This window comes from Cariama cristata, unplaced genomic scaffold, assembly GCF_000690535.1.
Source record: "Cariama cristata isolate BGI_N322 unplaced genomic scaffold, ASM69053v1 scaffold28591, whole genome shotgun sequence".
NCBI classification, from domain to species: domain Eukaryota; kingdom Metazoa; phylum Chordata; class Aves; order Cariamiformes; family Cariamidae; genus Cariama; species Cariama cristata.
Window position 1 is genome coordinate 1 of NW_009598010.1, and position 17121 is coordinate 17121.

Here is a 17121-nt window from a genome sequence, read left to right on the forward strand (position 1 = left end):
AAGGGGAACCCTGATCTTTAAACGGCAGCTGGCAGCGCCGATTATTAAACCAGAAGCGAAGAGTTTTTTCTGGCTCCGCTCCCTGCTTTCCTCCCTTTGATTTTTCTTTTTTCTCTGCTGGCTCTCATCAGGACACTTGTTCAAGTTTGGGTGATGCCGGACACTGCTTGCTAGATCTGAAAGGAAACAAAGAAAAGAATATTTTAAAAAGATGTTTTTCCCTGCAGATAATGTTAATCTCGTTGAAGGTGTTGAGGCATGTCCAAGAGTGATTTGCTGTCCTTTGGTTAATTCAGACTCCATGAACTCCACGGGAAAAAAATCCGTCTAGAACAGTCTCTTCCCTAGAAGGAGAGAAACGTGCACCAATCTGATTTGTGAATCCCATTGATATTCCCCTTTTTTCTGCTCTTTCATGTAACAGATTTATCAGAATTTATCAGCCTGCCGGGCAGAACGAGTCTGCAGGTACTAATGCTTTAGCCGATCAAAGCCTCCCTTCCCCAAAGGTGGCATTTGGATTCAGGTGATGCTCGGGGGTCGGGGACTCTCCCCCCTTCGCTTTGTCCGACCCGAGCTCTTTATTAGTATTCTTTCTCCTCGCCGTGCAGCGGGGTGGCTGCCGGAGAGGCTGCCCAGGGCACCTCTGAGGCTTTTCTGAAGCGCAGGCTGGTTTAGAGGTGCGTGCAGGTGCAAAGGGGTCTGTAGCTACGGTGGGATGGCGGTATGCCTGCGTGGAGGAAGCGCTGAAGGATCAGGCTGGTAAATTTTGCTCGTGTGCCACCAGGATTGGGGTGTAAAAGTGCCCGTTCGCTCGGAGACCCTCGGGGAGGGAGCCTCAGTTTGCGTTGGGGTCGGCAGGCCGGGAGATGAGGACCTGAAGTCGGGTGGGTGGGGAAGGGCTCTGTGGAGCCCTGTTGGGGGGGGGGAGGGGGCATTGTGTGCCCTGGCCCCATAGCGGCTGGCTGCAATTTTCCTCCTCTAGTTGCTTTTTCTGATCTTCTCGTCCCTAATCCAGTGAGCTTTGTGGGAGTCCTCGTCTGAAGTATCTCCAAAGTTGTTCGCTCCAGGTAGCTGCTGGCTGAGTGCAATCGGCCCTGGCCGGGCGGGGAGGGGGGGCACAGGAATGCAGGAATGTCTTGTTCCCGGGGCATTTCCTCCTGGGGAAGGAAGATGGGAAGGGATCCTTGTCTGTAAGGAATCCAACAGCAAAACGTTTCTCCCCTTGCAGACAATGAATCATTTCAGCCAGCTGACACTGTTATTTGCGGCTCCTGGCAAACCAGATAAGAGCTTTTCTGCCAGGCACTTGCTCAAATCAGTGCCAGCCCCAGCCTTGGCGATTGCCTTTCTCCTTGCTCTGGCGGGGAGAGAAGCCTTTGTGTACCACGGCAGCGATCACAGTGGTGCTTCTGGGCGAAGGAAGGCTGCTGCCGGCGGGGCCCCTGGTTACCCAAGGGCTGGTTCTGGTCCTTGTGTCTCCGGGCTTTTTTATTTTCCAGCGAGAGGATGCCACTTTGGAGAAGGAATTTTTCCTGCCTGGCTCCGCTCGTGGGGCTGTGAACAGCAATTTCCAAGACCTCTTTCCTCTGCCCTTGATCTAAACCTTGCACGAGGCTGGTTATACGTGCTCATTAAACAGGGAATGAAATCACATAGGAATGCTGCTTGCTTGATGTCTTCTCTATTACGGAGCTATGCTTAGAAGTTGAGGCTTTTTAAGTGATTGTGTGGGCTTTAGCTAAGCTGTGAAAAAAGCCTCGTAAACAATAAGCCTTTGTGATGAAAGCAGAGTAAGTGTAATTATCACCTGTCCTATTAAAAAATCTTCCCATTTTTGGGCATAACCAAACTAATCAGACAGCGTTGTGCTTTTCCAGATAACTAGGCAATCTTTAAGAGCGGCTCTGGAGAGCAAATGCAAAATGAGCAGCGGAGGACAGTGGAGAAGACGCAGAGGGCTCTCGGTCTGACCCACGAGGATTTGAAGATGTCTGCGTGCAGTGACTTTGTGGAACACGTTTGGAAGCCCGGCTCCTGCAAAAACTGCTTCAACCCAAAGAGTTCCCATCGGCTGCGAACACCCCCAGACGCGGGAGCTTGCGGCGTGCTCCCGAATGGCGTTAGGACCAAGCCTGAGAGCCCCGCGTTGGAAGACGAAGGTGTAAATACCTCTCCCTTCTCAAAGCCAACAATTGCTGTGAAGCCAACGATGATAAACTCGGATGTTTCTGACACGTGGGCGGATGTGAATGTGAATGCAGATCTGTCACAGGTAATGATTAATCCAGTCAAAGCATGACTTCCCATTACTTACCTCTCCTCGGGAGTGCTAGGAATATCTGTTAAAACCGTTTCCTTCCCTTTGTTTTTCCTTCTGGTCTTGACTCAGGTTTTTAAGCCGTATATTGGTTTCTCAGAGTATCTTTGGCTGAAGCTGAATGAGCTGTTGCTCACAAGGCATGTGCAAAGGAGCTTAAAAAATACGCTGTTTGTTTAGGAACTTCCAGATTTTAAGTGAGGATGCGGGATAAAGTTATTTTCTTGGGAAGATATACCGAAAAGAGGTCCTGTCTGGTTGCAGTCAGTGCTAGCTGGATCCATGGTCTTCGTGGGTGAGGACGAAAGGGCCCAGCTCCTTGGGCTCCCACCCTTTGCCCGAGCAGCGGTGCCCTCGGGGTGCGGCACTGCTGCCTGCCTGCAAGCTGGCAAGCCCGGTGGTTTCAGTTGCAGCGGAGATGGGTGGTTCATTCCCACTGGGAAGCAGAGGGAAGCGTGGGCTGCTGTCACCCTGCCCGTGGCAGCGGTGTGCTCCCACCTCCCGCCGTTGCCCCGGAGGAGACTCGTCAGCTCTCTCCTTAGCCTCCCGTTCCTCTCCCTTGCTTCGCTCCTGTTCCGTTCACACGAGCGCAGGCTGCCGGCGTCGGTGGGCTTTGATCGGTGCACGCGGATTTGGCCCCGGGATGAGTTTTGTGCTACGGGAGCGGATTTTGCCACCCTGGGACGGGGAGGTTGGTTCGCAGGCACGTGTTACCCTCTGCCTCTCCCACTCCTCCCTCGGCAAGCAGGATAGAGCTCCCTCAGACGAAGGGATTTCGGATACGTTTCCCCACCTGCTCCCCAGTCCCTGCTGCTGAGCACGGCCACGCTGCTATCCCAGGGTAACCCCTGACAGCCTGTGTCTGTGCTCCGGCACGTGCGACCCCGGAGCAGCAGTGTGAAACGAAATGAAAATAAGCAGGGAGAGGTGCAAATATTCCTTCCCTCTCTGAATCTTTAATTGCACGGTGATTCGCAGACAGGATGACAGGTTGGACATGTTTCTGGCAGCGAACCCATAGAAAGAGAAAGGAGAATGCCTCGTCTCAGCGCATTGCCGTGGTTGGGATTGCAAACGGTCCGGGAAACGGAACAAGTGTAGTCTAAGTAGAAAAGATTTGCAGTAGTTAGTGGTGGGATGAGCACAGAGCAAAACAGACAGCCAATGCCAGAGGATTTTTCTGCGGAGCTAGGCTTTTTTCTTTTTTTTTTTTCCTTGTTGTGGTGTTTTGGTTTTTTTTGTTTGTTTTAATTTCTCTTTCATTTTGCGTATGCACATCCTGACGGTGCACTTGTCTCTTTGGCCCGTGCAGGTCAGCTGGGGCATGGTTTCTGGCAAACAACTCCTTCTGAAATCAGGAGATGCGCAGCGGATCTGCCTTGACAATTTTGGCAACGGCGGTGTGAGAAAGCCCTTCCTTCACAACCCACCCAGCGACTGCTTGTCTTGCTGTCCTCCTAGCTACTCCATGGTGGGCCCGCGCAGCCTGGAGAGTCGAGTGGAGAGAAACGTCTCCGTCCACAGCCTGGTGCTTGTGGGTGAGGTGGGCAAGCAGGAGGACCAAGCCAAAGACAAGTTTGCCCTGCCGCATCGGGGCCCCTGCCCTAATCTGTCCGCCCTGGGGGAGAGAAGCACCACGAACTCCAGCAGAAACCCTTCATCCCAAGCCAGAGAAGGAGCAGCGCTCCCCTTGGAAGGCGACTGCGGTCCCCTCTCCTCCGGCTTTGAAAGCGAAGGGGGCGAGTACTGTTCGATCACAGACTGCCGCAGAGAGTGCCCTGTCTCATGGGAGCCGCATTGTGCGGAGGGGAAGGGGGCTCGGTGCGAGAAGGAGAGCCCCGCTCCCTGCGGATGGAGGCAGCGGGATGCTCCCAAGATTCCCAGGCCAAGTGGCAGAGCGGTCAAGTTCGGCGAAGAGGAGCGCAGAGCTGTGAACGTGGCCTTCTGCATCACGAAAGACCAGGGTGATCCTCTCCCCTATGCCCTGTGTTCAGAGAAGAAGCAGCTGGCTCTCCACGCCGAGCCTGCCACCCTCCCCGAGAGCACGGGGAGCAGCAAGGCGGCTGCCCTTGCTTTGTCCCGGGAGGACGAGGACTCGCCTCTCTCTGGAGAGCCCTCTGTCACCAGAGACCCCCGGCCTGAGGGTTCCAGCACCCCTCAGCAGGCTCTGGTAGAGCCGCAGTGCCCTCGCCTCGCCGGGCCCACCCGCGGTGATCCCATCTACGCCGAGAGCACCAAGAGGAAGAAGGTGCAGCTGAAGGCTGTCGGCGGACAGGCAAAAGCGGAGAAGCTGACCCGCGGCACTGGCAAGGAGCAAGCTGATGGGACGTGGAGGGATGGCGGCTGGGCTTTGGGTGGGGAGAAGGAATACCAGGACTCCACCGGGCAGGTGGCAGCCAAGATAACTATAATGGCAGCACACACCGAGGATGATCACAAAACAATATTCCTCAGCAGCCCTGACTCCGCGGTGGGAGTTCAGTGGCCATGTATCAGCCCGACTTCCCACCCCGACTTTGGGACTTCATCACCTGCCATTGAGCCTGGAGAGATTTTTCAAGCATCTGGAAATGAAAACAGCCCAAGATTTCATCTGGCAGCTCCTCCCAAAACCTCAGTTACTGAGAGTCCAGCCATTCCCCCAAAGATGTCCAAAACCAGCCAGCCGGGCAGCGAGGGGAACCGTGTGCCCCCAGTAAGCTCCCAAGTGGCAAGGTTTGGTGATGACAACAGCCGTGACGGAGCTGGTGTTCAGCTGCCGCCGAGGAGCTATACTGACACCGGTGACTTTGGGGCGTCCCCTTCTCCGTGCACTCATGTCAATGGGGTCTCTGTGGAGGAGTCCAGCAGGGGCCTGGCAGGCTCGTCCTATGACAGGAGGCAGAAGTACTACACCCCAACGTGGTCCAAGCAGTGCCGGATAGAGGAGGAGGAGGAGGAGGAGCAGGAGGAGGAGGAGCAGGAGCTCTTAACCCACCCATGGGTAGTGGGAGCTGAGAATGGGAGAGCTGGTGCCGACCTTGTGGACGATGGCCCGATGCTGGAGAGACAGACTGGGATCAGCAAATCATCATCTTTCTCCTTTGATTTCCCTAAAGACAAGAGTAATGGTGTGGAGTTTGCACCACCGCCGCCACCGCCGCCGAAAAAGCAGTCCAGGTACAGCCCTGTGAGTGTGCGCGGCGGTGTATTAACCATTTGCTATTGGGGTGTTTGCGGCAGGGATTCATTGACTAGGAGGTGCTTCCCGTTCTTTTTTTCTTCCTTTTCTGTTCAAAGGTGGGCTTTCAGGAGCATGGGAGGTGACTTCACGGCTGAAAAACTACTTGCCTTTTAACTCTGAAAAGCTGTCAGATCTTTGCAAGACCTGGTTCGAATGCCACGTGTCCTTGCCAAAGCCCTTCAGGGCTGCAAGCTCTGGCCTTGGGTCCCGATATTCAAGTGAGAACCAGGTCCGTGCCCGGGATGGCTGGTGTTTCCCAGGTCAGCTTCATTCTGTCTCAGCACAGGTCCTTGATGTCGAATAGGACAGAAAAGCTGGGGTTGCGAGCTCCTCTTGTAGATGGAACTGGGCAACTCTTGGTGCTCATAGCAAGGGCCTCTGAAATCCTCATTTTCAGTTTGGCTCTAAGGTCTTTTTCCTTTCGAGGTTAACTCGGTTTCCGAGGGAGGACCCCTTGCCTGCGAGCAGGTAATTAATTAGAGCTTGCCTAACGTGCGCTCGCGATGTGTGGGAGCCGGGGGGTTCGGGCAGCCTTCCCCTCGCCGCTCTCCTGGAAGTCAGGGTTGCAGGCAGGGCGACAGCAGGCTCTAGAAAACAAACGTGAATGAGAGCGAGCTGTCCATCTGGGAAGGAAGTAGCTCTGCTAAGCAATTAAAAAAACAGGCTTCCGATACTTGGTGTGCATTCAGTATCTGCAGCTGTGTGTATCACCAAAAAAAAAAAAGGGAAAAAAAAAAAAGATAAAATAGAGGAAGAAAAATTTATTTCCTTTCCATGCAACTAATGGATTAGGTTCTCAGCATACTGGGAAGGGATACTTTCTCATTCTGCGGGTGTCCTGTATTTGCTTTATTGCGTGCGTCAGTTTTGTTACCTGGAACTGTGCATCGCATAACAGATTTGACTCCAGCTCCTTGATTCAAAAGTTGAGAGAAGAAGGGATGGGTGTTCAGAGAGCTTGCTCTTGGGGTCCATGGTCAAGCTTATGCGTCGGTGACCTCCAGGTGGAGACTGCGGTTGAGTTGGCCTATCCTCTGTTTTGTTCTCACACTGAATTTTCAACGTTTTTAGGGTTGGATAGGTCAGGGAACTAGTGTTTTAAATTGACCAAGTGGTGAACAAATTAGGTTTCCGAAGGAAAGGGAAGTGATGAACAAGAGGCTTTAGTTCTCCTTACTGCTGGGCTTCCTGCCGTGGTGCTGCATGCCCGCTGGAGTCAGAGGAAAGAAAAGGTCCACAAGAAAGCGAGCCCACGGATGAGCTTTATTGCCTTTAAAATCAATGCGAACACGAAGATGTGCTTTAGCTTTGACTCTGTGAACTTTCTTTCATGGCTGCTGCCACTTGGTATCTCCTATCAGCCTGTGGCTTGGGCTTGCGTTTGTCACATGAGGTATTGTTGATGCCCAGCAGAGACGATATGATGCTGTTGAGCAGTGGTCGTTTAGGAAATGCCAATCTGCCCGCTGAGAGTCCCCCAGAACCTTATTCCTTGCCCTGCAGAGCAGAAGTCACTGGGCAGGCCAGAAGGGCGGTGGCACTCAAACCCAGCAATATATGTCCCAGCAGCATCTTCCACTTGCAGCGCTAGGACCTCCTTCCGCTCGTGGAGGAGCAGGCGTGCAGAGCCCTTTGTCTGTAGGGGGGCAAGGATGCTTCCCTGGCAGTGCCTGGAGTCTCCTTTCTGCCTTCATCAGGGCTGGGAGTGGAGGCGGGGGGCTCCTGGATGTGTCAGGGTGTCTCCTTGGCTGGGTGACTTGGATCAGCTGTGCTCCAAGCCAGGAGCACGCCCTGCTCTTGCCCTCCACGTGGAGTTACGACCATCCGTCCGGGGGGGCGTGGAGCATTCTCTGCTCCTTGGAGGGGCTGTTTCACGCTCCCGGTGCAATCGGGCTGTGCCGACTGTAACAGTTGCTTCTGAGTCATCCGAAAAGCATCTGTGTGCTAGAAAGCCTGGGTGAAAGTGGGCAGGGAAACTGAGGTCAGGGAACACGCGGCATCCACGACCGGGATCTCTGGCAGAGCCATAAACCCTTCCAGGTGGTTGAGGTAGGTGCTGGCATCGCTCTTCCCCCCCTGTGGCTGTGGGCCATGTGTTGTGCTACACGTATTTGTCTCCTAAACACCTTGATGCCTGCAGCTGGGCCGTGGGGTGCCTGGCTCAAAGAGCGTAGCCCTCCCTCCGGCTACCAACCCCCTGCGCAGCTGGCCCGAGGAGCGACGTGATCAGATGGCGGGTTTCGCAAGCCACGCACGCCCAGCTGGTTGCTTTGTTTGTTTGCTTTGAGGGTGCTCTTGTTTTCGTCTCAAGCGTGGCTTCTCTGAGCGTGTCGATGCAGGAACCAGGGTGTTGTTACCTGCGTGTGGCGGTGGGAGGGATGGCTACGTGCACAACTGGTTAAAATCACCATCATCGCGGGATCGTGTTATCCCGGGCGGTCGTTGCTTGCAGCTTCGGGTCATGACATGACTCTGACCTGATGGTGGAGGAACATCTCCCCTGGTCTTCCCAGGCTGCAGCCAAATGCCTGAAGAAGGGAAAAGGTCTGGCACACAAAGATGACTCTCAGACACATCCATACTCTCCTAGACCCGGGCGGTCTGTGGGCATGTGCAGGTCCGTAGTGGAAGAACCACCGGTACTTCGGTCATGGGTACGTAGTCCTTCACAGAGGCAGAGCACCTCAGCCCAGGATGTCCTCTGGTGACAGAGCTGCGAAGGCTCCTTGGATGGATGGATGGAGATGAAGCCAGCGTAGACCTGGTTGCGGCACAGCTTTGGGGCTTAGAAAATCAGGGTTCACTTCAGCTGCAGGAAAGGTGTGTAACCATCCTTTTTTCCTTCTAGATCTCAAGCTGCAGCAAGGTATTTGATTTCATGCTGGAAAATGAAGCCTGCCTGTTTGACTTTCCTAATTAAACTTAATTGCTTATTTTAAAGAAAACTTGCATGTGTGTTCAAACTAGGTTCAAAGCAGAGAAAGAAAAAGTGAGTCTGTAGATTTTTGTTTTGTTCATCTTGGCTTTAACAATTAAAAGAGAAAAAACTTTTTTCTAGGGTAAATTCCTGCCAGGGACTGCGGAAACTCTGGTTTTGCCATAAGCTGTCTCTTAGAATGGCAGAAGGAGTAATTTTTAGAGAGTTTCAAAAGTTGGTGCAAAAAAGGAAAATAATGAATTTGTGCCTGTTTTGTCCTATATAAATCTACTCTGGGCCTCTTGCGACTGTTTCTTCATACAATCCTTTTTTCCTGCTTGTTTGAAAGATTATAGCTATTTAAGGTTTGCTTGGTCTGAAACGGAATGGAAAATGAGTTTAATTACAAGAGGACAGAGAATTGGAAAGGGAAGATGGTGGCTGGTCTTCTTCCAAAAGCTGGGAAGGTAGCTGGCTAAGGAAAGTGTTCACCAGGGGAACTAGGATCCCCAGGACATGTATGTGCAATGATGATTTAAAGGTTCTTCGGTGTGAGATGCTCTAGCGTGGCCTTCAGTTTCTTGGCACGAGGAATGAATCTTTGCTGAAATTTATGTCTCTCTTATGCAGAGGGTCAGGCTAAATGATCCTCCTGGTTCCTTCTAGCCTGCAAAACCTTGACGGTTAATTTATTTCATGTGCCTCTTAAACAAAGGAAACACTGATGCTGGTTTGCATCTTGAGCTGTTGGCTCTTGAGCTGTCTTCATCATCATTACTGCCACCTTCAAAAGGCAGCGCTGTAGATGATAGCTTCTGAAATTTGCTGAATGCCCTCGCTCGGGGTAACAAAGGTGTGTGGCACGGCACATCCCGACACCCGCCGTCGCTGAAAAGAGCCAGGACAAATGAGCTTGAGGTGTGCCAAGATTGCATGTTACGGGGCTGCTGCCGCCGCCGCTTGTTGCCAGAGGGAACAGAAAACAAGAGCGTTGCAAAAACCCGACGATGTTGGGAATTGGATCACCAGGAAAAGAGCCAGGTTTGTTTCTCACCGGGGAGGTGGGGCTGGCTGGTGGGACTGTGCTCTGTGTTCCTCGCCAGGAATCCGTCTGTGACGGAGGAGGACTGCACCTGGGACAGAACATTCCCTTTTCCTCACCACTCCCGAGGCACCCGTTTCTCTTTGGAGCTCAGTCTCGGGGTGTACCCCGGTGACAAAAGCAGACTGGCTGCGCGGAGCTGCCGTGGCACTTGCAAACGGGACTGGAAGTCACACGGGTCCCAAATTTTGACCCTCTTCTCCGTGACTGTGGATGGCAGCAGGGACTTGCTGTTTGGTCTAGGACAAGCCAGATTTATTATTATTAAAATACTAATAAATAAATAAATAAGAAACTCTGGATGGAGTCTATTTAAATACATAATTAATAATTAAATAAGTAAATAAAGCAAAGAAGGGAGGGTATGGCTCAAGCGGGAGAGAGAATCAAGCTCCAGGACGGGGAAGGAATATGCCTTTTGGATTCCCCCTGTGTTTTTTGTCTGAAACTAATCGGGAGTTTCTCATGCTGCTTCTGCCAGTGGATAATTTTTTTAAAGGTTGTGATTTATCAGCCTGTCTTTTAGGAGAGTTTGTTTCTTTTAAAATGAAAGTCATTCGCTTTTCTGTGTGTTTCCTATCTTACCGCTTTAAAAAGCACAGAGTTGGAAATTGAAATGAGACTTCTTGTCTTCTTCACCGCATCGGAGCATGCAGTGATTTAATTTGTGATTCATCTACCATCTTAATTCTGCACCCCATCCAAATTTCCTCTTGCATCTCCAGACTCCAAACCCTTGTTTCAACTTAACTTGTGCTACATAAAGCCTTTTTGGTACAGGGAGGAGCGGTGTGGTCCTCTGGACAGAGCTAGGAGCATTTCAAAATCCTCTCTTTCCATCACCTCGAGTTTTGGTTTCTCCACATTGCCATCTGGTAGCAGAAGGATAAGTACAAATCCAAGCCTCCAATGTTGTAAGCTCCTGTATGCCGGTTTTTAACTGCGCTGGGCATCCAGGGGAAGGTGCTGGAAGAAACAGCAGTGGAGGGAGGAGGAAGACACAATTATTCATGTTTCATGATAGACAAGCATACAGTACAACGGTGCTTCCTCTCGTGTAATAATTATGCCCAGCCATGTGTTGTGTTTGAGGCCGTAATGCAGTCTGGCTTTTCTCTCTGCCATGCATTAGCTCCAGTATTTTATTTTGGGAGGGGGTGTCCTGTCGACATCACCACCAGGCTTCTCCTGGAGCGCAGTTTGGGGTTTGGTGATTTGTGTGTGTTCTCTGCTCTCCTCTGCTGCCTTCCCCCGTTGCATGATTTATAAACCCCAGCGTCTCTGTCACCCGTTCAGGTCCTGACGTCTGCGGTGAGAAGGAGCACGGGAAAGACGAAGCATGCCCTGGCTGGAGATGCAACGTGGGGCATGGCAACTGAGCCGGGTCCCTTTGCAATGTTATAGAACTCCAAAATGGTTTGGGGTTTGGTTTGGTTTGTTTGTTTTTTTTTTAAGATCACTATTTTCAACCTTTTATTTTAGGCAGGACTGTGGGAATTGTGTGGAGAGCCGGCTGGATGAAATTGTTTAGGATGGGAAAAGTGAATGGGAAGGACTGCCTGAATATGCCAGCGTGTTGCGTGAAGGATGTTGAGTAATTGAAGTGTATTTTAAGCCATCAGAATAATTTGGAGAGCTGGAAATCCTGTCTTTTTTGGTTATTAGATTGAGAGAGCTGACTCTTGTGGCCTGTTCTTTATGCACTGGCACATGAAGGAGGGTCTGGTGCTGCTCTTGAAACTGCCGGTTACATTTAAGGTGCTGAGCATGGATTTTTGAAATGGAGATAAATTAGCCACTGCTACACCTTTCTGCAGGGGACTGGAGCCCACAGATGTTGGCAAGCCAAGGCGGGAGAGGGGCAGTCCCAATGATTTCTTCAGGTTTGAGACAGGTTGATGCTCTTTATTTCCAATATCCTTTGGTGAAAAGGGGGAGACGGAGAACGGCCACCTGTGCCCTTGCAGTCACGCGTGGAGGAAGGAACACTAGGAAAGCGGGGGAAGTTCGGGTTAGCTGTAAATCAGGATCCCACAGGCTGTCGTAGCGATGAGCTGTTTGGCTCTTGGGGTGGAATTCTGCTGAAATGGGAGAGTTTGACCCTAGCAAGTGCTTTCCGTAATTCTTTGGTAGAGTGGGCGGTATTTTAATCTCTGCAGGCTGCAGCCCGGGGCTTCAAGCAGCTCATAGGAAAAGAGGGAGATGTAAAGCGGAGATATTTCCAGGCGGTATTAGCTGGCCCGGCTGTAACATCTGAAACAAGAGCAGGATGTCGTTTAAGCGGCAAACAATTTCTATTTCGGTGTGCCTATTCAGGAACTGCATTTTACATAAGTCACGGCCGTATGGAGAGGAAACGCGGCTCTCTGTGCATCTGACTTCACCGCCACGCTGAGCTGGGCAAAGGCAGCAGCCAGCATGGCTCTGGCCGAGGCCGCGTCGCGCCCAGGTTGCTTGGAGGAATAGGTGTGGCTGCACGCGGTGGACCTTGGACCCCGCCGAGCAAAGTCCCATCTCTCTCCGAGTGCGGGAATGGTAAGGCAGCTCTGCGGATTTGCGTTTAGGTGATGGGAAGGAAAGAGAAACGCACCAACTTTTCTTGGGGGGAGGGCGGGGAGGGGAGGAATGTGTTAGAAAACCTCTCGTCTGTGCAAATCGAGACCGGCTCTCTTGCAAAATCTTCTTCTTTTCTTATGGATTCAAATGCTTCCTTGATTCTCGCCAGGTCAGACGGTGTACCCGCATGGGTGTGCACCCATGCGTTTTTTTCCCTCCCGAATTACAAAAAGTTAAATGTCTGAGGCCATTATAGCATAAAGATATCTTATAAAAAAAATGGATTTAAGTCCAGTTGGTTGCTCTCAATAGCATTAATTGTGACAGAGCTAAACCCCTTTCTCTCTCTCTCTTTCTCTCTTTTAAACTCTTTAACTGTGACTTGTGTGGTGCATTGCAAAGTCTTGTAAATCATCCCCAAGAGACTTGTGCGGTAAATTCATCACTAGTGCAAGACCAGTGTCTCTGCTGAGTTATACCTGAGGTGTTTTTTAGAGCTTTATTTTCATCAGCCCCTGAGTATTTTTAGACCGAGGCTGCTCAGGCGAACGAGGAAGTCTGGCAGAAGTTTCTTCCGGGCTTCTCATACGCTCTGCTCTCCATGTGGTGGTGTGGACACCAGAGTAAGTGCTTTGTCTGGATGGGGAACGAAACATTTCTCAACCTTCAAATAAAAACCGCTCATGGCATCTGCTGTGCTTGGGGGTTTTGGAGGAGGAGGGATCCCGCGCACGTGAACAGGGTGCCACGAGAAAACGGTCGTGCACGTCTTTTGTTTGTCTTTCCCAGCAGCCATTCAGCCGTCTGATTAGGAAACGCCGGATACCTTCCAGCAAGATAGCTGGTGGAAATCCTTTTTCTTTTTTACAAGTCTGCCGCTAACCTTTTTACATTCTTAATCAACAACGTGTTGAATTTTATCAGCAGATTGGCAGTTTTACTTAAAATATGTGGACCAATAACCTTCGTTTGCTGGCCGATAGAGAGTCTGAACTGTACCAAAGCTAGGAGTGTTTGTGGTCTGAGGCGCTGCCTGATTTCAATAGTTTCTGTTGTTTTCCAAGGAGGGGAAAAAATGAAGAAAATGCAGGGGAAATCCTTTATCTTGGCAAAAAGTCCTGCTTGCCTACAACTGATCACTTAAACTGTGACCTGGCAGGTTCTAAGCCCAGTTTCTTTATGCTTTGTTTGTTTATTTTTTTAGATGGAAGCTGCAGGGAAAACTGTAGGTCTTACATTAAAAGCTGCACGGTGGGTCCTGAGTTTGGCAGACACTTGTTTTCTGCCAAGGGGCTGCTTCTTTCGAGAGGTGGCGGTTGTTACTGCGATGGACTGAGGAGACAACTGCTGCTAGGCATGGACTCTTCTTCCACGTGTGCCTCCGCCATGAAGGAATTGGGTTCTGACATCCAGCCTCAACCTGCCCAACTGTAAAATGGGAGGAGTGATGCCACTCCCTTCCCTTGAGAACTTTACTGAAGGCAAACACTGGTGGGTCCCCGCTTCCCAGTGACGGTGGCCAAGGTGGGATGTGGCCCAGGACCCGACATGTGCTAGGCAAAGGAGGTGCAGACTGGGGCTGGATGCTGTTGGCTCAGCGGCTCTCTCTCGGCTCAAGCACAGCTGGCTTGGCACAGGGGGCTGGTGTGGGGGCTGCAAGCCTATAACCTGCTCAGTGCCAGTGGGATGCGATCCTCAGGTGCCGGAGAAAGAAGAAAAGTGCACAGGGATGAGGTGCTGTGGCAGGGTGAAAGGCTACACAGTGTCTGTATGGATGGGCAGAGACCAAGCTAAGGCTGCTCTCAGCTTGAGTCTCCGTGCAGGGTGCATGCAGGGTGTCTTTTGCCATCTGTCTCTTGACTCTTCTCTTTCACTCTCTCTAGGCACGCTCTGAAAATGAACTCGAATAACGCGGAGTTGGAGAGGGTCAGCAACAGCTCTGCCGAGAGCCTCAGCCCACCTTTCAGGAGCGTCCACGTCAGCTTCACGGCTGGTTCCACCGACAGCCTCGACTCGGACACGCAGACCGGCAGTGATGGCAGTAAGTGACCGTTGCGTGTTGAAGAGGTAGCATCAGACCTGGGGAAGGAGTTACCTCCATCCTGAGGCCCGCTGCTGGGGGAGCATCTTCAGAGCAGGGATCGTGAGGCTCCGATCACCTGGTTCCCCCACCAACCCTTCATCTTTCCACTTCTCCTACCCTTCTGCCTCTTGATGTACTTCAGATGAATGTGGCAGTCAGGCCAACATCATGGGCTTTTTTCCTCTTTCATTTGGCAAATGCCAAAATCATCCGTCCTGTAGCTCTCCTCCTGTCTGGATAAAACCTCGCTCTGAAAGCAATTGTCCTTAACCTGCTTGTGCTTCATAAGGTGCACAAGGTCGCGAGTAGCCCTGCCATAGAAAGTCCTCCGTAAAGTTGAGAAGTACCAGAAGGAGTCCTGTGCTAGAGGTGATCTCTCCCTCGTTGTGTTCCCAGTTATTTCTTGAAGGGGGAAAAAAAATCTGCCTGCACTCGTTTAACTGAGACTAAAAAATACTTACTATGAAGTCACTTTTTTCACCAGTGCGTAACTTAGACATGCACTAACGTGTTCAGCAGCTCAGAAAATATTTCCTTTGCAAAAGCAACCATCGTGTAGTGGAAGTTCTGTCTTTCCAAGAGCAACAATGTGCAGCAATAAAATTAAGAGCCAGAGCTCTGGAAACTCCATTTTTCCACCGCTAACTTGGAGTCTGAGAGTGAGACCACGCCAGTAAATTGTACAGGGGGAAGAAAAACTCACATATGTTGGATCTTTACTTGCTGGGCACAGAAGCAATATGCTGTCAAAAATGATGTGGGACAAGAGGATTTCTCTGCCTCCACGAACAGAAGCAACTGCTTCAACCCATCTTGGCAAAGATGAGTTTTTAAATGAATAACCCGAACGCAATTTTTCTTGCTGATGCAAGCGAGAAGCTATGCAGTCAATCACTGAGTGATGTGAGCTCAAATTAATTGGCTATGCTGTCAGATGTTAAAATATGAAGTGGGGGGGAAGCTTTTAATCCCGTGACATGCAGAAGGACTCTACACTGAAGGTGCAGGGCACTGTTAGGAAAGTTGTGGGAGGGTTTCATTCGTTACCCTGTGCTCGGGGCAGAGCCCAGCAGCACGTAAAAAATAAAGGTAAGAGCGGATTGGCATCTGTGGGCTCGGCGAGCGGACCGGTTGCCAAAGCTTCCAGCACTGACGTGTGTTCCGTAAGACTCTGTCAGGTAAATCTTGCCTCTCAAAACAGGGATTCAGCTGCATGCCCTGGCAGAGATACCTCTGTTGAGTTGCTCTTGAGCTGCGTGCTGAAGAATTTCTCTCGTCTGTACCCTCTGTCAAAGCCTCTTGGATGGGAAGTGGCAAGAGATGCCATACTGAACGATCTCTGCCTGTGGCTTTTGACAGGGTTTAACAGAGGGGATCTCTCCCTTGGACCCGGCAGGGTGTGATGCAGATGTCTGCGCTTTCATTAAAGCTTGGGGCGTGCATCTCTGTTGAGCGATGGGCTCCACAATTAACTGTGCAGCTGCAGAGCAGCTGGAACGGGAGAGCAGTCGATTGCTGGGCGACTGGGTGTACAACGCAGGCAGACCCCTGGGGCAAGGGCCGCGCAGCAGTCGGGTAGCTCGGCACCCAGGAACTGGGGTAGAAGAGACGTGTGCTGTTTCACAGCATTTCCTACGGAGCTGTTTCTGAGCTCGTTGTCAGAAATGGGGTGCCAAAACTGCCTTGCATGGGAAGCTCGTCTTCTGCAGAAGCTGAAATCAGTGCTGCTCATTCCTGGGGCGTCTCTCAACGCTGTTGCCCGGGATGGGGCGTATTGCAGCAGGGGCATACAGGCAGCCTTGGCAGTGGAGGGGACAAATGAAAATGGATGTCACGCTACCAAACTCTGGTGGGAAGGGACAGAGACAGATCGTGCCGGCATCTACTCTGGTAGCTGGGACCTAGGGGGCCTGCCCTCACCTCGTGCGGTCTCAGGTAGCCAGCAGCTAACAGGGATCGCTGCGCTGGCGCAGCTGGTATGGCTTTGAGCCGGCGTGTGAGATGCCAGGACAGGCTGGGAGCTCGGGGATGGGAGCCCCGGCACTTGGAGGTTGCACGTGAGAGCTGGTGAGTCACGAGAGCCGTGACGGAGACAAGTGCCTGCTGCGGGCTGGCGTGGGACTGCCCTGGGCGTTCCTGTGGGGCAAGAGAAAGGCTCTGTGGGGAAGTGCCCGCTGGCAGCTGGGCCCTCACCCGCAGCCTTGTGAGGAGGAAGGATGGCTTGCTACCGCTCTGCAGCTTTGGAAGTGATAGATCCTACTATCTGCTGAGCTTGCTTGGAGCAAAACCCCACCGTGCACCTTTCAAGGTCTTCACCTGCATGCAAGGTGTTAGCAGAGCTCAAGTTTATCGAGAGTCCTGCCTGTCATTCAAGTGGTATAGAAAATTCTCTGACATAATTATGCCTGTTCTTTTAATTTCCCCTGCAGACACCTCCACTCCTCATTCGTTCTGTCTCCATGACCTGAAATTATTGCTCTTCATTTCAATGTCCAATCATCTTTTTGTCTTTTTCTTCCGCCCCTTCCCCTTCTTCCACGACATGCAACTGTATTACCTGTCTCCAGTCTGGCCAGGGTAGGAAAACAGCTGCCTGAAATGAGCCTGCCATCCCAACCCAACCCAACCCAACCCATCCCAACCCACGGGCAGATGGCAGGTGGAGCTGCTTGGGGTTTAGTGGGGTGTAGCGGCACCAGGCTGCCCTCTGAACAAAGAGGTCTGGCAATAAGCTGGGGCACAGGCAGCGGGGAGGAGGCCAGGAGGATGGAAATGGCCAAAATCCCAGGCCTTGCCCAGTGCCCCGTACCCGGTTTGCGGCAGAGGGACCGGCTCAGTGTACGTCTTGGGCTGCTCCGGCACAGCCGGAGGGCCGGAGCCGTGTAGCCCGAGTCACTCTCTCCTTAGCACGCCGTGCTGC

At 51.8% G+C, this 17121-nt stretch overlaps 1 protein-coding gene across 1 annotated transcript in view; it reads left to right on the top strand.

The window, feature by feature from the left end:
* The first annotated feature begins 1919 nt into the window (after window positions 1-1919).
* Window positions 1920-17121, top strand: part of LOC104168517 (tyrosine-protein kinase SgK223) — a 21144-nt gene continuing 5942 nt past the window's right edge. Inside the window, exons 1-3 of the mRNA XM_009709130.1 lie at window positions 1920-2275; window positions 3633-5479; window positions 14002-14159. Of these exons, the coding sequence (XP_009707432.1) occupies window positions 1991-2275; window positions 3633-5479; window positions 14002-14159 (2290 nt within the window). The 5' untranslated portion in view covers window positions 1920-1990. The remainder of the gene's footprint in view (window positions 2276-3632; window positions 5480-14001; window positions 14160-17121) is intronic.